This window comes from Medicago sativa, chromosome 2 (assembly GCF_051527215.1).
Source record: "Medicago sativa cultivar Bolivia chromosome 2, Bolivia_mono, whole genome shotgun sequence".
Lineage (NCBI taxonomy): Eukaryota > Viridiplantae > Streptophyta > Magnoliopsida > Fabales > Fabaceae > Medicago > Medicago sativa.
This window is the reverse complement of record NC_140750.1, coordinates 71,453,544-71,478,891: the sequence shown is the minus strand read 5'-3', so window position 1 is coordinate 71,478,891 and position 25,348 is coordinate 71,453,544. Positions and strand designations below refer to the sequence as shown.

The 25,348-nt window shown below is 31.0% G+C and overlaps 1 protein-coding gene and 1 long non-coding RNA gene across 2 annotated transcripts; one reads left to right on the top strand and one right to left on the bottom strand.

The window, feature by feature from the left end:
* The first annotated feature begins 8,873 nt into the window (after positions 1-8,873).
* Positions 8,874-13,790, top strand: LOC146950353 (putative beta-1,3-galactosyltransferase 2). The gene is made up of 11 exons (XM_085746274.1): positions 8,874-9,378; positions 10,450-10,546; positions 10,631-10,692; positions 10,778-10,989; positions 11,287-11,350; positions 11,544-11,616; positions 11,721-11,841; positions 12,117-12,204; positions 12,307-12,432; positions 12,508-12,614; positions 13,209-13,790. Exons 1-11 carry the CDS (start codon positions 9,269-9,271, stop codon positions 13,355-13,357), a joined length of 1,209 nt encoding a protein of 402 aa, XP_085602400.1. The 5' UTR covers positions 8,874-9,268; the 3' UTR covers positions 13,358-13,790.
* Positions 13,791-20,996: 7,206 nt separating this feature from the next.
* LOC146950352 (uncharacterized) lies at positions 20,997-21,658 on the bottom strand. The gene is made up of 2 exons (XR_015027506.1): positions 21,520-21,658; positions 20,997-21,469 (listed from the first exon to the last, which is right to left on the bottom strand). It is a non-coding gene; the product is annotated as an uncharacterized LOC146950352 (long non-coding RNA).
* Positions 21,659-25,348: the final 3,690 nt, after the last annotated feature.

Genomic DNA, 25,348 nt, shown 5'->3' with positions numbered 1-25,348 from the left:
ATTGAACAACAGAGTTTACATTTATGGACTGTTTTACAATTTCCCTGCATTCAGGGATTAAAGTGACTACTCCTTTCCCATTGACGGACTAAAGTGACTAATTCCCCATACTTTTTTTGTCGTCATATGAAGAGGTGTCAAATGCCCTAAAAAATTTAGTAAATGACCGGTAAAAATGATATATCTACTACCTTTCCCATATTTTCTTCCCATTTAAGGAAAGAGTGGCTGGTAAAAAAATGATTACTCCCTCCGTCCCGGAATATCTGACCCATTTACTAAAAAAAATGTCCCGAAATAACTGAACCATTTCAATTTTCAATACAACTTTAATCATTTCCAATACAATATAACTCTAATTAATACTACTTTCATCATTCTCAATTCAATATATTCCACTTTCCCTTTTATTTATACATTTTTCTTAATCTGTGTGAAAAACCAAACTGACTCAGATATACTGGGACGGAGGGAGTATAATCTATTTCCACTGCGTGCTCCCAGGTGTGATGATTGCCAGTATGACATGGTGTGCTGGAACAAAGAGGCTGCTTGACATGAACGGTCATTTAAAGTAAAAGGCCCAATTTCATAAGGACTGTGGGCCATATTGACCTCAATTCATGGTCCAGATATAGTAAATGTCCATTTTTAAAAAAGTCATTAATGTCTGCACTTTGTCTTAGTTCAGCACTTAATTTCTAGCATTAATTTTCTATATTAAATTTGAAGAAAGAAATGAAGGGGAAAATATAAAAAAAGCCAATGCTATGAGGATTTTCTTTTTGTCAATATGTTGGGTGGGTTTGCTACTGTTAGTTGAACCATAATCTTATTTATTATGCAAAAAGTATAAGAATCATCTAGATGTTTAGTCTTTTTGTGTTTGTTGTCTAATATTGTGAACTTGTGTAGATGTGTATTTTAGGTTTCTATATTTCTTAGAATAATTAATAATATGTGAAAAAAAAGTTGGATGGTAAGTAATTTTAGTGGGTCCTAGGAGGAGACCCCATTTAGGTACTCTTTCATATCTGTTTATGGTATAGAATTGTATAAAACGAAATCTTGGCACAGTTCATCCTAGCTGAGAAATTGCTCAATCTATGAAAATAAAGGTACAATTTTGATTAGAGCAAAATGTACAATTACAATGAAGCTTGCATAAGACTCATATTGCTTTGGTAAAAAAAAGGACTCGTACGTACTACTGAAGAGTAGAAGAATGGTCTCCTTAAAGAGATAAATTGACATTAGATTTTCTTTGATAAGTTCATTGTTGGGAACCTTTATGACAAGATATATTACACTTTTTTTCTTTTCTTTTTTGTATTCCTCAAATCTCTTTTTGATTGTGTACATAAACACATACACTTTGTTACACATTTGATAAAGTTAAAATTGATCATAGAGCTGTAATTTTGTTTTGTTGACATGTTTGCTTGTTCTCAAATAGGGTTGATTTTATTTACAAAATTAATTATAGAATGAAGCTATAATTTGGAATTTTATTCTAGAATTGATTTTTAGTCTTAAATTTATTGTTAAACTCATTTTTACATAAATATATTCAAACATAAATAACTTTACATTCATCTCACTTTTAGGCATAATCAATCTCACCGAAACAATTTATTCAAAATCAATTTATGTGTCATGGTTGAAACAAACACACTGATGTATGTATGGTTTCAAAGAGGGAAATGATATAATGTAACCATTGAAATGTTTGTCAGCTAAATTATTGTAACTGCTATGACAATAGTATAAGTACAAGCAAACAACCATGTTCTGTTACAGTTAGTATTGTCTGTGCAATAGCAGCTTTGGTTTGGGTTGCTTCATCAAGAGAGAATGAAGGAAGGGGGTACTTGAATTGAACAAGTACTCGTACTTAAAGTGACCAAATAGCATCATGTGACAGCCAACTTTAGATATATACATCTCTCTCTGGTCTCTGACCATTTCCACACTATGGCTGCCCTTTCCTTTCATCTATAGTTTTATGTCTCATGTTGTGTATAAGTTAATTTATTGTGAACCACAAAATTTTGACAGTATACGAACCTCCTTTTTTTTTTTTTTTTCCCTTTCTTTTGGGTCAAGTAATTAGCGGTTAAAAACTCATTTTTTTTAAGATAAATAAGTGGAGAATTTGAGATTCGAATTTCAATCCATATATTATTATACAATATTCCTACCAACTGAGTCAAGTTATAGAGACAAATTTTTTTCATGATAGAATGAATCAATTGGATCCATGATATCTTTATTTGTGAAGAAATTTTTATAAAAAAGCAAAAGTTAAATGTTTTTTGTTATGAGCTAGCTTATGATCTTGTACTTTTTTTTGTTCTATAATCTGTCCTTATTAATAAAGACAAATATGACATCTTTGAATTGCTGCAAGTACTTGAGTTTAGCATGCGGGAAGGAGGGAGAGGGGATACGGCTTTATGACTACGACATATATTCTTGATGTCTCAGCTTAGCAGTAAAAAATTTACTTTTAAGAATGAAGATTAAGTTTTATTAGTGATAATTGTAACTAAATATATTCTTGAGGTCTCAGCTCAGCAGTAAAAAAATTAGTTTTAAGAAATAAAGATTAAGTTTTATTACAGATAATTGTAAAATAATCATTATATGAGGCTTGATGCCATGCACATTGCTCATACTCCCTTGTAAAGGCGGAAAAAAGTGTCACCAATGAATTAGTTCAAGTGGTAAGAAATTTGAACCACTTAAAAAAGTGATTAAAAGTTCGATTACAAACTCACATGTTTTCGAATTTCAATGAAATTAGTCACCACTAAACTACTGTGACAAATTTGTATCTTTGATAAAAAAAAAAAAAAAAATTGTAACTCATATTTTAGGGTTAACTACTTGTTGGTGCATTTAGTTAAAAAGAAACAACATTCTCTTTAACGGAAAATAGCTAACTTAAAAGATGTGATTGGTGGTATTAAGAGATTATTTTGGATGTGGTTAGTTGCGAGGATAGAAGTAAAAATTATATAACTTTTCATCGATTGAATTAATTGCTCTCTATCTTGTCTTTGTCTTAAGTGTCTAATGCTTTTTTACACTAAGTTTTGAGTATGAGTATTCTATATACTCACATCAATACACTTTTGCTTACAAAAGAAAAAAATAACAACATTGGTCAAGCCTCAATCGTTTGCAAAATTACGTGCATATAAGTTGATGTGCCTAAATATCTGGTTTTTGTATAATTACAAGTAAAAATAAATACTGTATGTGGTTTTTTTTTGTATAAAAAGTAAAAAACAAAAAGATTGATCACTCGTGCTATTTTATTTTTCAAGACAATCATCATTATTTACTTGGACTTGTTATTGTAATTATTAAAAGAAAATAATCACTTGATCACGAGGGTGGACACCACAAAAATGTTAGATTTTCCTTCTCACCACTCAGCTCTGTCCATTACAAGCTGGAATGTTACGTGTACCATATGCACATAGGAACATCTATTTAGTTTAATAAATAATCTTTTTTTATCGTTCCCTACAACGTTGCCCTATTAATCGATAACATGTGAAAGTTGTATTCAAAAAACTGGTTTGAATTTGAATCACATGGAGTTGCTCACTACCCTACTCTGTCTTGGTAACGTGATTTCATGCTTTGAACCACATGCATCACTACATATATGAACTTCGTTTCTGCCCCTACAAGTAATCATTACCACTTTACATTACATTAATTTAATTTTATAAACATGCACATAACCGAACACAATATATTATATGGTCACATTATTACCAGCATTGCACATAAAACAATTCATTCTCCGATTCTATCGTTGGAAAAATGAGTTAATTTGGACATATAGTTGTAAAAAAATAAAGTTGGCTTGGGTGATTTAATCAAGGGGCTTTCACGATGCATCAAGAGGAGAGTGTGGAACAATACGTTCAAATGGTGAATAAGACTAATTCATTTTAGTTAAATTTCATTTTAAAACGTCTGCATGGATAACTGAAATGTACACATGGATAAATTTGAGAGTCTAAAAGTGAATTGAAAGTAAAATGATTTATGTTTGAATACATTTATGTAAGAGTGAATTTAACTTTAAATTTGTTTACAAAATCAATTCTAGAATAAAAAGTTGCAAAATCTATACTTTTATTATCAATTTTGGTCTCTTGTAAAAGTGGAACCAAACATAGAATTAGTCATTTTAGTTAAATTTCATTTTAAAATGTCTACATGGATAACTTAGCTGCACACATGCGTAAATTTGGGGGTCTCACGTACGTTTTAGACAGAGTTAACTTAAAATTTGATCGAAAGGGTGAACCCACTTTGGTTGGTCTGGTGGTATTGGCTCGAGACTCTAAAGTGTACTCCTCTCAAGATCTAAAGTACAATTCTTTCTATGTCAATTTCGGTGAACTAGTTTGATTTCATAAAAAAAAATTAAAAACATTTTAAATGCAGGGGATCAATTTGAAACTTAAAATAAACGCGAATGACCAAACATACAATTAAAACTTTATTTTATTTATCTTTCGCGATGATAATTAAAGATAATATACAAACAAATACAATAAAAATGAATACAATATTTAAAAAAAGAATAATATTTATAAAAACAAAAATAATATGTTAAATTTCATCTTTTGTCCCTTAACTTATTTATTAATTTCCTTTTGGCTTTATAACTATTTTTTTTTATATTTAGATCTCATAATTATACTCTGGTTAGTCAAAATAGTCTCTTTTGTGCCTTAAAAAAACGTAGTCCCATATGTTAATTTTTAACTACAAATATCTAAGGTAGATCAACATATTTAAAACTACTCTCGCAGGAAAACATAATTAATTTGTTAAAAAGATTTAAATTAATATTCATATTGTTGTAACTTTTAATAATTTAATTTAATTTTTAAATACTTTAATTTCATGGGTCTGTTATGTGGTGCTGGTTTGAAACTTTGGAGTGTGATATTCTAAAGGTTTCAATAATTCTCTTCGATACCAATTTAGGTGAATTAATTCGTTTTTTTCTTTCAAAAAGCTTATTATATCTTAATATTTCATCAAACATTATATTGAAACAAAAATACTTTGAGAGAAGAGAAAGAATGTGCTGTCTGGTTGACTAAATTTAGTGCAACTAATACCGACTCTTTGAAGATGTGGATTTCTCCTCCTTCACAATTGGATATTATCCTACTTACGGATACCTCTGGGGTATTTAGCCTCGTCGGTAGGCTTTCTTCTCGCAACCCGATCTAGTGTATAGTAGAAAAGATACTTCGCTGCTGGTTTGGAACCTGACTCCTATGATATTGAATCAGCAGCCAGAAAGAAGGTTAACTCATTACCTTTGAAATAGAGCGGATCAGTTAGTTTGTTTTTCTTGTCCTTTAATTTCCTCTTCCTTAAAAATAACATTATATTGAAACAAGATATGATACAACTATCATATGATCATATCATGTATTCCTTTCGATATCAATATAATCAATATTTTATTTCTAAATTTATTGTCTAACTGATGTATTAGATGCTAACCTAGGTTAGATGAAGTATGTTTTCATGTCGACGAGTGCATGCATCCTCTTATCATGTGAAGATAATACCTACACAGACAAGGGAGGATGTTTCCACCATGTAGAGGATGTTTCTTATTCAACGGATGTGGAAACGTTAAATTTTTTCGTCAAACATCACGAAATCATGACACGTGTCAGTCATTATCGTGACGTCACCAATAAGATTTCACTTTTACAGAACCCACGTGAGTCCAAAACGCAATAGTCACGTGACTAATGTTGAGTTAGGACCCAATCCAATCAGTATGGGCCACGTTGCATGTTGCTAGATCCATGTCACGTGCCTTCGACCGACTATTCAGCAAAATACTAATTTTAATATAATTCTCATTCAATTATAATAATTAAATAAATAAATCAACCTCGTTAGTTTCAAAATGCTCAGAAGATTCATAACGCAGTTTAGAAAGTAGTTCAGTTGTTTATCTTATTTTTGTGTGGGATTTGAGTGGTTTATCTAAATGCACTACTAATATAGGACTATATATAAGTAATAAAATAGGTACTGTATGCTCTAAAGGGAGGATGCAATTGTCAAACACACACTACACTAAATAAATAATTTAGATATATAAATGAAAATATTCCTTTGTACTTGATAAGGAAAATATCATTATTCTCAACCAGATATGATATTCTCAACCAGATATCTTTTATTACCATTAATAGTGATAAAGCAAAGTATATCAATGAAAGAAAAAAGTTCCTATCTTCGTATGCTAATCTTTGAAATAGGTAGTACCTTTATTTATCCTGGACCGGTTCAGCACATATGAATGTGACTACAAAATGCAAAAGAATATATAGGTAATGTACTATATGCCTAATGTATAAGTGGGACAATTGGAATTTATATTATAAGCAAGCCTGAATTAATTAATATAGTTAGTTAAGTGTAATAGCAATTATACTTATCCTTGATAGTTCCGTCAAAAAATAATAATCATCCTAGATAAAGATTCTTTTCTATTTCTATGGCAACTCTGTTTTCATGCACATGCACATGATTTGTCTTAATTGTCTCAAAGTGATTCCCAACTTCGTGGTTTTGAAGTTAAGTATCTATCTCCCTGTAAATTCAATTTGTAAGATGAAAATTTTCAAAAACTTATTTAGCATATCAAATCATATGCATTTTATCCCTGTTAGCTTAACTCAGTTGATAAGGACAATGCATAATAAAATATGCAAGATCTGGGGTTTGAACTCTGTACACCAACAAAAAGTAAAATCATACGCATTTTATTATATAAATTTTTCAAAATATTTCTACCATATGATTGAACACATGCATACAAAATTAAATTTAACCAATATTTGATTTTCTTATAAAATAATTTCTTACTATTGAAACCCTTATAAAGTACCCAGACACTTATTAGCGAGACTCATTTTTCTATTACCTTCTTAATTTTAGCATTGAAGAACATAAAATTCACCGCCAAGACATATGAAACTGGAGGAACCTTTCTAGCGTCGTCACTGTCCATCATCTCTTTTATCTTTATTCTTGAGCATATCTCAACTTTCTTATCCCAAAAATTCAAACAAAGGTAACAAAATTCACGGATAATATTATGCATACATACATGATGTATCATTGTCAAGAATTAATACCAAGCCACGTTATGTTATTTACTCAAAAAGGAAAAAGGTAATTTACTAAAAAAAATAGCAAAAAGTTAAAAATATATATGAAGAGAGCATAAGTTACATAACCTTTTTAATTATTGGCTAAACTGCAGTTTTGACCCCCTAACTTTGACAATGTTGCGATTTTGGCCCCCTATTAAAAAAAATTAAAAAGTGACCCTCCATGTTTAGGGAAATATACTCTTTTAACCCCTAACATAAGGGAAATATGCTTTTTGACCCCTTATCTTTACAAATAGGTGCGATTATGGCCCCTTTTTTGGGACACGTGGCGTCTTCTCAGCAATTTTGAAACGCAAGGGGCCAAATTTTAATTTTTTTTAATAGGGGGCCAAAATCGCAACATTTTGAAACTTAGGGGGTGAAAAGTGCAGTTTAGCCTTTAATTTTTTGTAGGGTTCCCTAAACCAATCGCAACACATTCCATATAAAACTTATTGACATAGGCTTAATCTGAAAATGCATTGATTTCATTAATATCAAATTATAGTAAACTGAAACTGTAGTATTTCTTATCCCAACTATAATTTGGCAGCTAGTAGTACATATAGTAGTAAAAAGTTAATGGTGAAATTGTCAAGAATTGGATTGGATGTTCTGCTGTAAATATGTGTTGTCAAACGATCCAAAGCATTTGATTATGGTTCAACTATTCCAAAATGTTTAGGGGGTCTCTATTTCGATTTTTTGTTCTATTTTTTCAGAATATACATTCATTTTGTTAGTAAAATGAAACATTTTCAAGTGAGTAATTGTGAATTTCTAAATACAAGTACATCTGGTTCTTTTGACATTTTATCTTTTTCAAGAAATATATAACCATAAGAGTCTCTTTTATTCTTGTTAACAAGTAAAAGTAACACAAATTTAAAGGAAAAAATAAAAAATGTTTTCTCCAAGTAAAAAATTTGTTTAACCTTTTGACCATAAAATTTAAATGTAAATCGTCGAATGTTTAAACGAATTTAAATGTGTCAACTATGCGATTTTATTTTATCAAATAGTCCAGTGGCTAGAATTTACTTTATAAGATGAATAAGTGGAGTGTCTGAGGTTCGAAACTTGGACTCTGCATATAACAATGCATTGTCCCTGTCAAATAAGTCATGCTCACATAAACAACTATGCGACTTCTTTAACCACACAATTTAGGTCATTAGATTCAAAGAACATCAATTGAAGCATGAATTTTCTATGATTAGTACTATTATAAATTCACAAAATTATACATTTTCAGCGGTTCGGTCCAAATTAAACGATTGGTCTAGTGACTTGACTCAACAAATCTAAATACACATATTTAAAAGATAGATCATTCGATCAAGATCAAACCGTCAAAATTCATGAACAATATGAATGCATGATATGAACAAACTCATCTCCCCATCAATTGCATGGATGAGCACAAACCCATGTGAAGTGATGGAATAGTTGTTTCCATTGCACATATTCTCCACGAGAGAAAAGCATGGCTCATGTTTATGGCCATGAAGATTGGAAGGGCATTAATGTCATAACAATAAACAGTTACTGAAGTATCATTAAATTAAAAAATGACCCTACAAGGGACCATTTGGTAAATATATAAGTCTTATAAAACTGAGCGGTTAGAAAGTCTTCTTGCTTGTGTTGTATTCAACTTCCCTTACCTGCAAAGACAGACACAGAAAGAGAGAGAGAGTGTGTCTGTTAGAGAGAGAGAGAGAGCACAAACACAACACAAAGCAAAGAACAAGTATAACGTGGCACATAGGAAAACAAAGAAAGAACCAAGCGAGAAGTGAAAAGTAAAAAACAGAACACCAAAACAGAGTACTTACTCTGTTTTCATTCTCTCTCTGTCAAAAACACACCAAATTTTCTTCTTTTCTGCACTTTCTGTTCACTCTGATTCTTCTGGAAGTGGGTTTCTTCGGTTTTGTTCTGGAAACCAAGTTTTGAACATGGTTTTTGGTTTCTAAGTTCCATGTAGAAGAAAATATCTTGAGAAAAAAAAGTAATATATAAAGAAAAATAAAGCTATGACTTGGAAAAGTAGAGGAGAGGTTGTTCCTAGAAGCTTTATGTCACAGAAATGGATGATTTTCTTGTGTATTGGAAGCTTCTGTGCTGGAATGTTTTTCACCAACAGGTACATCAATTTTCTTTGTTGTTCTGTTTTCTGTATTGTCCTGTTTTTTTTATTGATGATTGCTTTATTATGTGTTTTCCATGGTTTTCTAACCTTAAAAATATTTTTTTTAGTATATATTTGGTGTTTTGAGATCTTCATAAGAGTATTCTACCACTGGTTTTCCGTTGCTTAATTCATTTGAGTTATTGGTATATTTGAATTTCCTTAAACTTTGTTTTTCATTGATTTTCCAATTTTTATGAATTTAGTTCCTTTAAATATTATATGATTTTTAAATTTTAAGTCTCCTTAAATTTTCTCACCCTATCATTTGTTCCACCAATAAAAACTTGATTTTTCTATGATTTTTCAATTTTTATGAATTCAGTTCCTTTAAATATTATATGATGATTTTTAAATTTGAAGTCTCCTTAAATTTTCTTCCCCTATCTTATGTTCCATCAGAAGAAATGAAATGGATCTGAAATGAATTGATTGGTAAAAATGATTTGAAGCCATTAACAATTTTTGGTTTGAAGTGAAAGTCTTCTATATAATTGACCCTCAATGTCAAGTCAATTCTGGACTATTCTAATTTCCAACTAACACTGCCAACCTCATCTTATATCTCTCCATTTTGTGAACATTTAATCACTGGTTGTTAAATTAATTTACTGATGTTTATTAAATAATCATCTAGTTTATTTATTTAAATAATATTTTTTTGATATTTAAAAATTACTGCACATGCTTATCAGTATCATATATATCATCTCACTCATCAATGGTGAAGAAGACCTCTGACACCTAATAATGAATTGGCACATCTAAGTAGTTGCAACTGAAGCAATTACATATACTATTTACTAGTTGTTGAAATGTTGATAGATAGATGGATCTTTTATTTTTGGGATCTACCTAGTTATTATTATAAAATAGTGATAGTCCAACTTATTTTTAGGTCTTTTTTAAATATTTTACTTAACTTAGGATGGCCACATGAAAATCTTGTATTATAATTTCAATTTAAAGTATTTATGAGAGAGTTATTGTGGTGTTTTTCTAACAAGAAATTTAAATGTGTGACAGGATGTGGACTATTCCTGAACCTAAAGGACTTGCAAGGACAACAGCAATGGAATCTGAACAATTAAATTTAGTTTCAGAGGGTTGTAATACAAGAATTGTAAGCATTGTTCCTTTTAATTCAATGTCTCATGTATCATATGAAATTTCTATATTTTTAATTTTATGTTTTTTTTTGCTTTAGTTGCAAGAGAAGGAAGTGAAGCGCGACACGAAAGGCATTTTCAAAACACATAAAACCATACAGTGAGTTACATATAACATGATCTTGTTTATCATTTTTGTTTGTGTTATTTTGAATGCTAAACAAGTGAAATTGTGTTGAATGTAGAAACTTGGACAAGACTATTTCAAATTTGGAAATGGAACTAGCTTCGGCTAAAGCAGCTCAAGAGTCTCTAAAAAGTGGTGCTCCTGTATCAGAAGATATGAAGATAAGTGAATCAACTGGTAGGAGAAGGTACCTAATGGTTATAGGAATTAACACTGCTTTTAGCAGCAGAAAAAGAAGAGACTCTGTTCGCGCTACTTGGATGCCACAAGGTTCATAATTCGATCATTGCTTCCTTGTTTTTTTGAGCTTAATAACTATTCACCGATAATATTTTGCACATATGCCTAATCATATATTACCATCTTACCATATCATACTATTACTTATCGAAAATTGTTTACGATGTCTGATAAGATCGATATGATTGAAGAACTATATACATGTTTGTTCCATGTGAATGTATAGTTCTTAAACTGTTTTTCTATTCCTTATATTCTTGTTCACACTTTATAAACTATTGGCCATGATTTCTGATGTTGATTCTCTGGTGATAACCTGGAAAATAGGTGAGAAAAGGAAGAAGTTAGAGGAAGAGAAGGGCATTATCATCCGCTTTGTAATTGGTCATGGGTAAGCTATCTCATCTCTATAGTCTCAACGATTTTAGTTCCTATAATTATCTCGAAGTTTTTTTTAGCCTCTGGACCTACATTTAGGTTCGTAAATTGCAAAACTAACTAAAAGCGTGCAGTTTTATAATTTGTATGAACTAAAATGCGAGTTCAAGATACTTATAAATTTATTATTTTACTCCTTTCTCTAGTGCCACGACAGGTGGTATCCTAGATAGAGCTATTGAAGCAGAAGATGGTAAACATGGAGATTTCCTGAGATTGGTAATGATCACTTGAATAACATTTGAAAATATAGTATGATCACATTGATTTGAAGGAGGAAAGAAAAGAGAACAAGTTTTCAAATTTGTGTTTTGATTGTGCAGGATCATGTTGAAGGGTACCTTGAATTATCAGCAAAGACAAAAACCTACTTTGCTACTGCTGTTAACTTGTGGGATGCTGACTTCTACATAAAAGTTGATGATGATGTTCATGTAAATATAGGTATAAATGTTATTCAATCTTCAAGCTATTTTTTATATCAGTTATAAGATGTTCTTATAAGTTATCTACGAGAATTTACGGAAATATGCTAGTTATCCACGAGAATTTACGGAAATATGCTGACATTTGCTTACAAACATGTCATAAGCCGTTTCTATAATCTCTTCGAAAGAGTTACAAAAGTACTTATCCCAAAAATGGTTTTATGTTGAATCATGTCTTCTTTTTAATACAAATACAAGTTTGTTTTAGTATCCAATTCAATCTACTTTCAGCGACACTAGGAGAAACTCTAATTAGACATCGGTCAAAACCACGAGTATACATTGGATGCATGAAATCTGGACCGGTTCTTGCTCAAAAGTAAGAATTATTTTCCTTCATCCTCTTTAATTTAACAGAAGAGTTGTAAATTTGAGACATTTCACTTCTATCTTCTTACGTTACATGTCAAATTTCTTTCAGAGGAGTAAGGTACCATGAACCAGAATATTGGAAATTTGGTGAGACAGGAAACAAGTACTTTCGTCATGCTACAGGACAATTGTATGCCGTTTCGAAAGATCTTGCAACATACATTGCTACAAACAAGTAATCACTTTTTCCTCTTATGAAGTAAAAAATATAATTGAAGTGAAATTAATGGACTTTGTGTATATGTGTTAGGAATGTTCTTCACAAGTATGCAAATGAGGATGTTTCATTAGGAGCTTGGTTTATTGGTCTTGATGTGGAACACATAGACGATCGTAGACTATGCTGTGGTACAACAGGTGAAAACTTTTCCAACATTAATAGATGATTGATTCATATATACAAATAAAATTATATGTTATAAATCTTTATTCATAAGAGAAATTACACTCACATTTAGGGTGTAGGAAACTAACCATAACCTGAGAGTTTAATCCAAACCAATTAAATTAGTTCGGTTTTTTCCATGTTCTGGTTTTCAAACCGAATAAAACCAATCAAGTTTGACCTCTATTTTTAAAGTGTCGATCTAATTGAACAATCCAACATGTTCTTCATCCGTTTAATTTTTGATTCCATGAAAAAAGATTGTAAAATTTGAACCACACTAAATTGATTATTTTCTATAGGTTTTAATTTTTTCTCTCCCGAAAACCTAACCGACTTTTTTTTTGAAAGATAACAAAAACCTAACCGACTTGTTACACCACTAAACGCCGATACATGTATGTCTAAATGACACCCAAGATATTTCAGTTACTGACAGAACGAACTAACGTACTAATATTTTTTTTTTTGAAAGAACTAATATACTAATATTTGTCGATATAAAAAAAAAATCCGAGGTAAGCAACGCTAACATTTTTCAATTCTTGAATTGGTCCTTCTTGCAGATTGTGAATGGAAGGCTCAAGCGGGCAATGCATGTGTTGCTTCATTTGATTGGACATGCAGTGGAATTTGTAGGTCTGCTGAAAGAATTAAAGAAGTCCACAAAAAATGTGGAGAAGGTGAGAAAGCTTTGTGGAGTGCTTCTTTCTAGGAGAGGCAGCTTCAAGTTCTTCCTAACTCAGGAAGATTATAATTAAATGTAGCAATGAAATTAGGCTGCAATAGTTTTTTTTTTTTTTTCATTTTTTTTCTTCATTTTCTATATGTTTTAGAAGTATAGAAAAATTTTCATTTTAATTACACGAGAGCAGGAGATAGATATAAGAAGAGAGAAAAAAAGAAAGTAAAAGGTGTTGTCCCATGGACCCTTCTGCAATTTTAATAAAATTAAGGAGATTGACCATGGTAGCTACTAGAATAGGAAGCATGGGATAGTCCTCTCAATCCATTCTTTTTTTATGCTTGAAGGGCCATTTTACTATATATGTTAATAGTTCCATGCCGATCAAGCTCCTAATAAATAAATACTACTGATAACGACAAATATTTTTGTAAAGTAATTAAGTAATAATTTCTCTTTTCCATATGTTTTTTGGTTCGTGTGTTATTTGTTAAAATGACATATATTATAGAACAAGAAAGTATTTAAATATAGTAGAATATTCGGTGGGTTTTTGGCAATTGCCACCATTCCTTCCATTTAATTGAGTTTGTGTTAGGCAAAATTGCAATTATTCCTACATTTTCCACAAAAGAAAACAATTCGGGACTTATCAACCTACAAGGCTAGGTGACCTATATATGTATTTTTTATTAATTATCCAATAAACTAAAAATAAAGTGGTGCAACATCACAAAGCAAAAGTGGTGCAACATCACAAAGCAATTGTCATACCAAATGCCAATTTGATTGGAGCAATTTGCAGCCACCCTATAAAAATGGATTTAAATGGATCCTAAATGTCAAATCAAATGTAAAAATCGAACGGAGGAAAAAAAAAATACATTAAAGGGTTTGGAGATTTTAGATTTAAATCCGGATATAGATGAAAATATTAATCTTATAAGTTTCAAATTCCACTATCACCATAGGCATAGTGGATATGAAGAGTAATTAGTGTGTGAATATCAACATTTAGACACATTATTTAACATACGTCGAAAAAAATACATGTTTTTTACTAATATTCTTTTGGCCCGAGTGTCTAAATGATGTGCTCAAATGTGTGTACACAAATTTATTGGATATGAATAATTTTATATCGTCCAGAGGGAAAAGCCGGTGTTTCCTAAATTGACCGGACACTTTCTATGGTTATGCATGTTCTTTGTTAAGTCACTTCATCTTGCTTCATGGATGGGAGATACGGTATTGAAAATTTGCAGTTGCAATTAATAAAGGAACAGTGGAAGTGTTATTGAAGTTGCAACTATAAGAGAAAGGAAATGAGACACACAAAAATGGAATTAATTAATATTGCCGTTTTCATTGATTAATTGTTGTGGTACCATTTCAACTTCAATGCATCAAGTGGTTGAACAAGTGCCGAACCTAAATAACGCAATAAGGAGATTCCTCCACTACTCATGTTCCTCAAACATGAAAATATGCTATTTCAGAAAGAAGATTAGGTCACCACCAACAAATAAAGAAAGAAGATTAGGAAAAGTGTAAATGCAGCAAGTAATATAGCATGTTGGTTTGAAGTTTTAAATTTTAAGCCTCGGTTAATTTAATTCCTTAGACATTGTTTGCAACTTGAAGAATGAAGAGGAAGAAATGAAAGAGTTAAAAAAAAAAAAAAAAAAGAGTAAGTGATGGAGGACATTGTGAGATGAGAGCTTTGAAGAGTTCATTTTTCTTTCTAATACAAAATTCCCGTCATTTTGAGGAACTCAAAAATTATAATGAAAGAGGGTTTTATGTGAATTCTTCAAATTTAATTTATGTTGTTATAATTTTCTTAAAGTAAAAAATATTCTAATCATAAACATTAATTTATCATTTTCTAAAAAATTACTCTTTCAAAAAATGTGAAAAATTTCTCCATTCTCTATATTTTTCACTCCCAAAACCCTTATTTCCCCTCTCCTCCAAACTTTGAAACAAAGCCTTAAATTCGTAATTTAGGCATTTTTTTCTTATGAATTTAGTGTCAGAATTGTATAAGTTATATTTTTCTTTTGATGTAGTGTCTGGTTATTCAAGGTAATATAGGTAAGTCTTTGATATTGATTTTAATGGATGTTTTTCAATTTAGTTTTACTTTTTTATTTACTGATTTATTAGTTATCCAAATCAACCATAAGTATTAAGAATAACACAAACCATAGTTGAACTCATTGATTCAATTGAACCATAGTTTAGATCTCTCGTTGGATTGAACTATACGGTTACGGTCGAATTTTTTTGATTTTGGTTGTGACTTAACCTTGGTATTCTTCTCAGTGTTCTCATACGGACATAACTTATAAGTCAATGCAACAATATTTGTATAATGCACATGCGGTTGTTGAAAGGTGACAAATATTGGCAGTGAAAATATTACTAGGTGACAATGACATTGGCAATGGTGGAAGGGGCAATGACAAAGGTTTCCTTCCCTATGATGGTGATGATAATGACAACGAAGTTGTGAATAGTTATAGAAGGTGTTAGACGACAATACTAGTAAATGATGATAGATAGCGATACTATGTGAGGAGCCAAACTTATCTTGGTGAAAAGGTAAAAAACGCATGTAGTAACAATTGAATTCATGAAATAGCTTAATGATAAAGACCATGAAGTTATGAACTATCTCATATTTGTCATTATGTTAATTTTTGAAAATTGAATCCTCTCTAAGTTTGCATTATGGTGTTGTAGTAACCATTTAGTGAAATTCTTTTCAGCATATTTCTCGCGTGCCCTTCGACCCTTGTTTAGTCGAAAATATTTTCGTTTGAATTTTAAAAGCTGAGTATGTTTTTTGTGTTCGGATTATAGAATCTGGACACATCTTACATACTATTTGATCCCGTTCTCTTCCCCCACATTTTTTATTCTTAAGGAAATTATCCTTTTTGGATTATAAAATTCATAGTGTGTTTTATGTTTGAGTTATAAAATCCAAAGTGTCCTAATATGTATGCATGAGCATGTTGCCAAAAATCAAACAACATCCTCGCCAACTTGTCTTCTTCATTCAAACCCTAAAAACACACCCTTTACACGTAGTTTTAGTTTCAAAATACAATTTAATCAACAACGAACTTTATACACATTATTAACTATTTCTTCTGAATACAAAGATAATGTGACTTTAAAACCTTTCTCGTTGAATTGTTTAGCATTTTTGTTGCATTCATGTGAAGCAACTATATACTAGCATAGTTGGTATTTTAAAATTAGAACAATTCAGATTTGCACTTGAATTCTATTTTTATTGGGACGGTCCAGTTTTTAGTGTTTTAGATTTTGATACTCCTCTTGTCCTCCCGCTAGTTTGAAACCTTATATTGCACCCGTAACTGTGGATCCTCCCGTTGATGTGAAGCCAGACATTGCACATCCAGTTGTGGATCCTCCCGCTGAAGCAACATATGACATTGCACCTTAATATATGAGTTATTATTTGAATAGTGGTTTATGGAGTCTTACTGTTGTTTATGGAGGACTTAATTACTTTCAAGTCATAAAGATGTAGAGCGTCTAAAATCATAAGATAAGAAGCTTGCTCATGAGATCATAAGTAGTATGGTCCTTCTAATAAATATTTTGAAGAATGGAAATGGTCGCATGGCAACTACCATTAAACATACTTATAATTTACATCACATATTTAAGCAGGCTATTGTGTCAAAGATCATAAATGCAACATCTAATGAAATTCTTGATTGACTATACATATTTGTATAACTATAGATTGATAGATTGATTGTTGATTCTAATACTGTCAAAGATATTTTATGGGCCCATATGTATTTCATCAATTTGTTCAACACTTTTCCAATTTGTTCCACTTATATAACCAACAAATATCATTTATCGTTGTTTGAGTTTGTTGATATCACTTCTACAAAGATGCTCAATTACATTTTCTTATATGATGTCCAAAAAGGAAGACAACATTATTTAGGCTTTATAGAGGTGTTGTGATTTGTTGAAATCTCCAAATAATCATCCAAGGTACACTGTAAATATACAATTTACATGGTAGTTCTCCAAATAATTTGACAAATTTTGTAGTCTTAACACTGTAAATACCAGAATTCCGGTTGTTCCATGATTCTAACACATGGTTATGTACTTTTTGTCAGATTTAACGTTGTTGATCAAACTACGAAAGTAGAAATGAAAGAGCAGTTTCATATGTTTCTTTTACCATAAACAATGTCAATGCGTCCACCTCCAAATAAGGTCAAAACAAAAGGTGCATCAAGTGCGCAAAAGCGGGGTAGTTCAAATCAGGATGATATATTCAATTAAGCATTCACCATCATTTTTTGAGAATGTCGACTCTTTGCATCGAGATTAACTGATTTCGCGGTCGTTGTCATCATGACCAAATAGAAAGTGTGTCCCACCAACTAATCAATCATCGAATCCACACTCCATGCAACACAACTTCCCAAACATCAATCATTTGCCTATGTTTAGGCATCAAAATTTTAAAGATGTCGTTGATGTTACTAGTTATGGTCAATTTGAATACTGTGTTGTTTTTGAACTAATTGGATGGTATGTAAAGTCTCATTCCAAATTCTTTTTGATCTTATAAAAGAGATAAACAATAAATGCTAGAGTTATCTCCAACTATAGGTCAGAAGGATGATTCAATCAGGTCAACTGCGCTTTGATTTCTGCATGAACCGGTCCAACACCTCCGCAAAAATGGATGATTTCTTATTGATCTCTTGAGCATTTATTCTATTACACGATACACCAAAAGAAAGTAATTGACTCATATGCCTTGTATATGTGAATGTAAATCATTTTATGCAGGTAACATTGTCTCTATTTTTATTCTGCATTTAGTGCTTTTGTTGTTTGTGTGTAACAATCATAACCTTTATTACAAATATGTCTGTAGGACAACTATCCAATACGTCCTATGAGTCCACTATAAGAAAATCATCCTCAAGAGGAAATTTTAATGAGTTGTATAGTGGTAACTCTATGAGTCCTTTATAAGAAAATATATTGAAATGTAGAGTGATTTTCTTAGTGTAGAGTTACAAGGTAAAAGTGTAGAGTGGTTTACCTTCTAACTCGACACTTTCCCATTCACCTCTACAAAGTATTAAAATGTCGATTTTACCCTTTTGTCATTTAATTTTTTACTATTTATTTCATTTTTCAACACCACCTCACGAAACATTTTCAAGATGAATTGCAATGTTAAGATCAGAAAATCTATTTATTTTTGGCTACATGCAGGGGCGGAACTGGCCAAGGCATGGTGTGGCAAGTGCCACACCAGCCATGTCCAATTTTTAATTTTTTTTTTAATCAATTTTTTGTATAGTTTTTACTCGTATATTAATACTGACAGTTAATTTTTTTTATGTTTATTCGTGTGTCTATTTCTACTCATATATTAATACGGGGACCAATTTTTTTTAATTTACACACATGTCTATATTTTTACTCATATTTAATACAGAAATAATTTTTTTTTACAATTTTTACGTATGTCTATATTTTTCTATGCAATTGTGACTTGCTTCCAAAAAGAGAGCGCAACGCGCTCACCCGTCCGTATGCACGGGTATCCTGTTAGAGCATTTGATTCATCTCTTTGCAACTTATATAGGAAGAGATGTTCTTAGAACAATTAATAATGATATAATTTTAGTTCATTTTCAATAATTGAAAAATAGATTTTTTATTTTTGTAATTTTGGTTTCTACAACTTTTTTATTAAATTTAGTATTATATAATTATTTGACAAAAAAAATTTTGCCCCACTAATATTGTGAGTCCAGATCCGCCCCTGTCTACATGTAAACTTAGCTCAAATTGCCAAAAATTTATTCAATTTAAGAAAACCTTTAAATACCGAAAATATTTTATGGCATGTAGTTGAAAAATGAAATTGTAAAAAATGAAATAACAAGTTGGTAAAATTGTCATTTTTATGGGTTGTAGGAGTGAAAGTATGAATATAGAGGTATACTGTATAATTTCTCAAAATATTGAAAATTTACAAATAAAAAACTTGTTTAATTTGAACGATCCAATTATGTAATAAGCCTTTTATATTTAACATAAGATCTTTTTTTTAAAATAACAATAATGGGCCTTTTTGAAAGGAAAAAAATGACATTCTAAACCAAGAGCAACTAACTTTCCTAGAAGCAACCACCTTATTCCACTTATTCCAATTGGATGTGCAAAGCAAAGTTTCAAATATCTTAGATAAGTTAAGAGAAATTCTTTTCACCCCACTGTCTTTCTCACGCGCCTTTCAAACTTCCAATTTTATTTTGTTTGGATTATATAACACAGGTCTAAAAAAAGCACAATTCAGATTATATAATATGAAACATACTCATATACAAGTAAGAATCAAAACCCTCCTGTCATTTTTACAGTTACGAATGTAAGCCTTAACTCATCTCATACAATTCAAAATTTGAACCACTACACATTGTGTCATTCTTAAAGTGAAGTTGGTCTATTTTATCACATTTGTACCTTTTTCAGCCACTAGACCGAAAGATAGTTCACATTTCTTCAATTTTTTGTTCTTTAACTTTTTTTTCTTTCTGAGTGTTGGTTTGTTTCAGATTATATAATTCGAAATAGGATCAGGTGTGTTGAATGTTGAGAAGATGATACTCATTATAAAATTAGGGCTTAAAAGAACTCTTACAAAATTATTTACATTTATCTTCTTTCAAAGACATTAGTAGGGCTTGAACCCTTTATAGGTAAATGAAAACAATCAGAACTTGCAGAATATCCCAATTATATACACTCAACTAAAATCCCAATTTTATCCAAAAGTCAAGGCCGGCCCTAGGCATAGTTCGGGGGTGCGACGGCCTAGGGCCCATGCTGGTAGGGGGCCCTAAAAATAATTTTATGGTGTGGGGTGTTTATGGAATTTTTTGTTTTTGGGGGTGTACATAGCTATTTTCTCTGAAAAAGCCCAAATATTGACATGATGAAAGGCTTGGCTGAAGCCTGTTAATGTTTTTGGCCCTTTTTTCTCAATTTGCTAAATATACCCCCGTATATACAAATATTTCTATATACATCCTCCCTATAATTTGTTTTTTGGTTTTTCTTAATAATAAGCAAAAAAATTATTATCGAAGAAATTCTTGATATTTTTTTGGGCCCTTTGTTCCTAATAATGTGTCTCACTAATATTAAATATATTGGCCATATTTATTATCCAAGAAATTGAGATAATTTTGTAAAAAACAAATTATATTTTAGTTGAAAATATGCCTACTAGAAAAATTAATCTTAATGTTGTTGTTCAAAGGTTCCAAAAAATTAAATTATATCATTATAGTAATGTCAACTTTCTTGAATTGGTTAAAAGTATTGCAAAATTGAATTTGATAATGTTAAATCATGCGAGACGCATTCATGATCATGAAACTAATGTGAGACGCATTTAGGATCATGTGGCCCACTCATTTTTTTGTTGTTCTTTTTTGGTAGCAAAGAGCGGTAAAAGAAATGAAAAGAAGACCCGATAAAATCACAACAATGAGCTAAAAAAAAATTATGATATATTATGCAAGGGGCCCTTTTCTGATATTATGTCTAAGGCATGTAAAACTCTAGAAACGGCCCTGCCAAAAAGTAGAGGGTCTATATATATGTTCACAACCATATAAATATGCAAGTCTATCTATATGAAACAAAATTATGAACAATTTTATCCATGCAAGTGTTATACATTTCAGAATATAATATAATACATATATCACAAAAGTATTTGACAATAATTGAAGTTTATTCTTGATCATGTATTGTTAGTGTTTTCCTAACATTAATTGTTGATGAGAACGAGTTCTATAATTAAATCACTCAGAAACATCTGCAAAACTTCTCAGTTGTAAAGAAGAAGGTAGGTAGGTGTGCTTGATGGCATCAAACAAATCCTTTTAAAATAGATGGACAAACAGCGTGTTGGTAGGGTGGTAGTTACACCATAAGAGTGAAGTCCAAATACTCTTTATTTATGATTGATTATGTTATTTTTTGCATAAGAGTGAACTTCAAATATAACGATGATTGATTATGCTTGCATGCTTCCTAATTCCAATATATTTTGGAACCATGTGAGATATATAAGAGATGAATACATAATAGTAATATATACATATAATACATGATACTGGGTGGCACTAGCTACATGTGATAGAATGACCACACTACACAAATTTTTCTTCAAATTAATCAGTGAAAGATGATAAAGAAATAAACAAGTGTAAGTCATCATCCATACTTGTGCCAGCAGAGTAACATGACTAGGCATCTTCTCATTATATAAAATCTGCCTCTGTACTCTTTTAGTCTCCTTCCAAACCTCCAATATTTCTGACCTCTTTTTGACACACACTCACCCATTTCTGATCTCTTACGTTTATATGTGACCTAGCTAGTTCGTGTGGTATATTTGCTACGTCCTGCAGGTTTTATATATAGAGAGAAGTTAAAGGATGTTGAAATACAAGCAAGGTAAGGAACACAAGGATTGTGTGTGGCGCCTTGTGGGCCTACTTCATGACATGACAGAGCAAGGAAAATCGTTACTTATATATATCATCAATACGTGACATTATTTCAAAATTATTTTTTGGAGAAGTGATAACAACACATTTTTTTAATACTACATGTTTAATCAACTGAGATGAGATTGTTCAAGTTGTTAAGAAGTTATCTGTTGACGTGTCAAACGTGTGAGAGTTGTGGGTATAATAGTTTTTGTTCTTTATCCAATTTTATAACTATTTTTCTTTAAAAAAAGTTGAAAATTGTTCTTCTCCTTAACTCAGCTATAGTTAACTCCTGCTCCACATTTTTCAGCTAGAGTTAACTTCACTGACACTTTTAAGATCGGTTCAATCACTTTTTAAGTCGGTTCAACTGATCTTAAAAATGTTAGCGGGAGTAACTCTAACTAAGTTATGGACAATTTGAAAGGGAGAAGAGTAATTCAAAAAAAAAAGCCATACACAAAGAGTCTAATCGTTGGAAAGCCCGTGGATATGTAACAGTAATAGGCAAAAGCTAAGGCCAACTCAGTTGTGGGTGGGGTTCCAGAAGTAGACCTCGACCCAACTGAAAAACGGCTGTGTTAATTTTTTTAAGCGCATGTTAAAAAATATATAGGTGAGATAACTTATACTAAAACCTTAATATTTTCGATTAATATTTCGTGTCTAATTTCAATTGTGTGGTTGTTCATTGTGATGTGATAGTTTAAATTTGTAGTACATATGGCACTCCTAAGGTTTTACTAGACTAGAAAAACTCGTGTGAGGTCAAGATTTTGGGCACTTAAAAAAAATTAAAAAGGGTAAAAAGAAAAGGAATTAATAATGAGTATTTTTAAATAATTAAATGATATGTTTTATTATTTGTCTATTCAAGTCTCGTGGCCAAAATCTTGTGACCACTCAAATATTTTCCTTTTACGTTTGTTTAACTTTGATGACTGACTTGCTCAAAAAAAAACTTTGATGACTGATGAGCCAAGTGGCAAACCCAACTCACACTTATACAATACTTTATTTTTCTATTAGTTGACATTTAAATTCATCATTGAAAATTATGGGTTAATGTTCTGGACCGGTTAGAACGTCAATCTCATGAAGACACGCGGACCAAAACCCTCGAAACAAGACACAACGTCCTGAGTGAGCACGTTAGTTCCGGTGCGTACCACCGCACTGAAGCTGTTAGTGCCTCCTTCTCCTATATAAGAGTGACTCAGCGTCACCCTCAAGGTACGATTCATTTTTCCAGACACTTTTACGCATTCAACCTCATTTTCTACATTGATTTGAGTGTTAGAGTGCTAACGTGACTGCATGCGCTTCGTCGTGAATAAGGCACTGCCACCGTACCGGAACACCGCACACCATTGTTGCCTTCATCTAGATCGGTTAAATACACTATAAAATCTTTTAAGTTATTTGCTTGTGACAAGTTAGTCATTTAATTTGTTTAGTCACAAATTAGTATTTAAGTTATTTAAGTGGCGTTCATTTTGATGTTTAAGGGAGATATTCGAATCAATAAATTCTATTTTTTATTATTTTTCATTAAAAATAGAAAACCGCAAATAAAAAATTATTAGGATTCATCTCTTCATCATCTTCATGAAAAATGAAAATCCCAAATACTAGCTCCTTCCCTAAAATAAAATACTATCAACCTTCTTCATAGTATTTTGAATTCAAAAACTATATTTACTTTTTCTTCAAAAAAAAAACGATATTTACTAAAAGAATATCATTAAAAAAAACTCCAAAATTACAATTACTTATACTTCAAACTACGAGTTTGTCGGTTTCAAACTGTAAGACCATCCACAATAGTGGGTGCTTCACCTATTTAGCACCGAGCTAAATAGGCACCCTCATTGTGATATTTATTGGTGCTTATAGAGAATGGTGCTTATATAAGGACCTTCTCTCACTTCATTTTTTGTGTGAATTTCATTTAATATTTTGTAATGAAATAAATGAGCATTTTAAAAAAATGTAATAATAGAGTTATTAGTGGGACCTATTAGTAAATTTTGTTGTGGTGCTGGGTTGTAGGAATTAGGTTTTTATTAGGTATTGACATTAAAAATTTATAAATAAATGATGTGTATATGTAGGGTCCACTTAAACACCTAAATAGGGGAGCTCCATTGTGGATGGTCTAAAAGGCCCCTTAAATTTGTTAAAACTTCCTTTTCATTCTCTTCTTAACAATTAATTAAAATGATTTACGATTTATTTTCTCTCTGAAATAAATTACTAAAAAAAAATTTACCCACTTGGAAGATACATGAATCCATTTTGTTTGTTGGTCCTGATTTATTTTAAAAAATTGGGAGAAGGAATTTTTTATTGATTTTATTTAAAAACGATACTAATAATTATTTTACAATTATCTTTGACAGGATTCGAGTTCATCACCTCAATGTTACAATGTTAAACTCTAAAGTCTTCATATTTAAATATGACATTGAATCGAGATGACTACTCATGTAATTCTTTTGTGGTGATAAAGAAAATCAAATAAACAAACATTAAGAAAACACCACTTCTGGAAGGGACTATAATATAAGGAGACGAGAGGAAGGCTAGGGATTCCCTCAAAAAAAAAAAAAAAAAGGAAGGCTAGGGATTGCATTATTGAGGATGAAATGGGAGAAATAGGTGGCAGAGAGCATCCATCATGTTTGTCACTAAAATTGTTTGTTGCAGCCAAAATAGATCATTCTTCTTTCTTCTTCTTGTTCTAGTTTAGTGCTTTGGAGCAGTTAATCATGCAAACTTTTTTTTTTAGGGAATTATTCATGCAAAACTCTTTCCAATTTTTGAAACCCAGAAAGTCATAAGTTGAAGAACTCAAAATAGTTCTAATTTAGGGGATTGATATTTTTTTTAATAATTTTGTGCAAAATATAGTTTTTGAATTAAAAATAAGAGGATGAATGTTGATTGAGGAATCCGTCTATGATTTTTATTTTTGGGATGGTAAAGTGTATGCTTGGTTTGACTTTTTTTTCACGATCATCACACGGTTACAAAGCATTTTGACGTGAAAAGTAGAAGCTAATATTTGTACCTTATTTTGACTTGCCACCTCAACATCAAAATTAAATGGTCATGTAAGCATTTATTTAATTAATTAATTTTAAAAATGGAGGAAAATGAATGACGGAGCAAACATTTTATGACTTAAACTAAATTATTATTAAATAATAAAATAAAATAAAAACAAAAATTAACTAGGGAATTTTAGAAAGGAAAAACGTGAAATCCCTCTCTAATTTCGTCCCTAAACTTTGTGACAATGAAATTACAAAAGGATTTCATTTTTTTGGTCACTAATTAATCCATATCGTTAATTTTGTTTTTTTCTCAAAGTGAAACTTAAAGAACTAATATGTTACAAACAAATAACTTA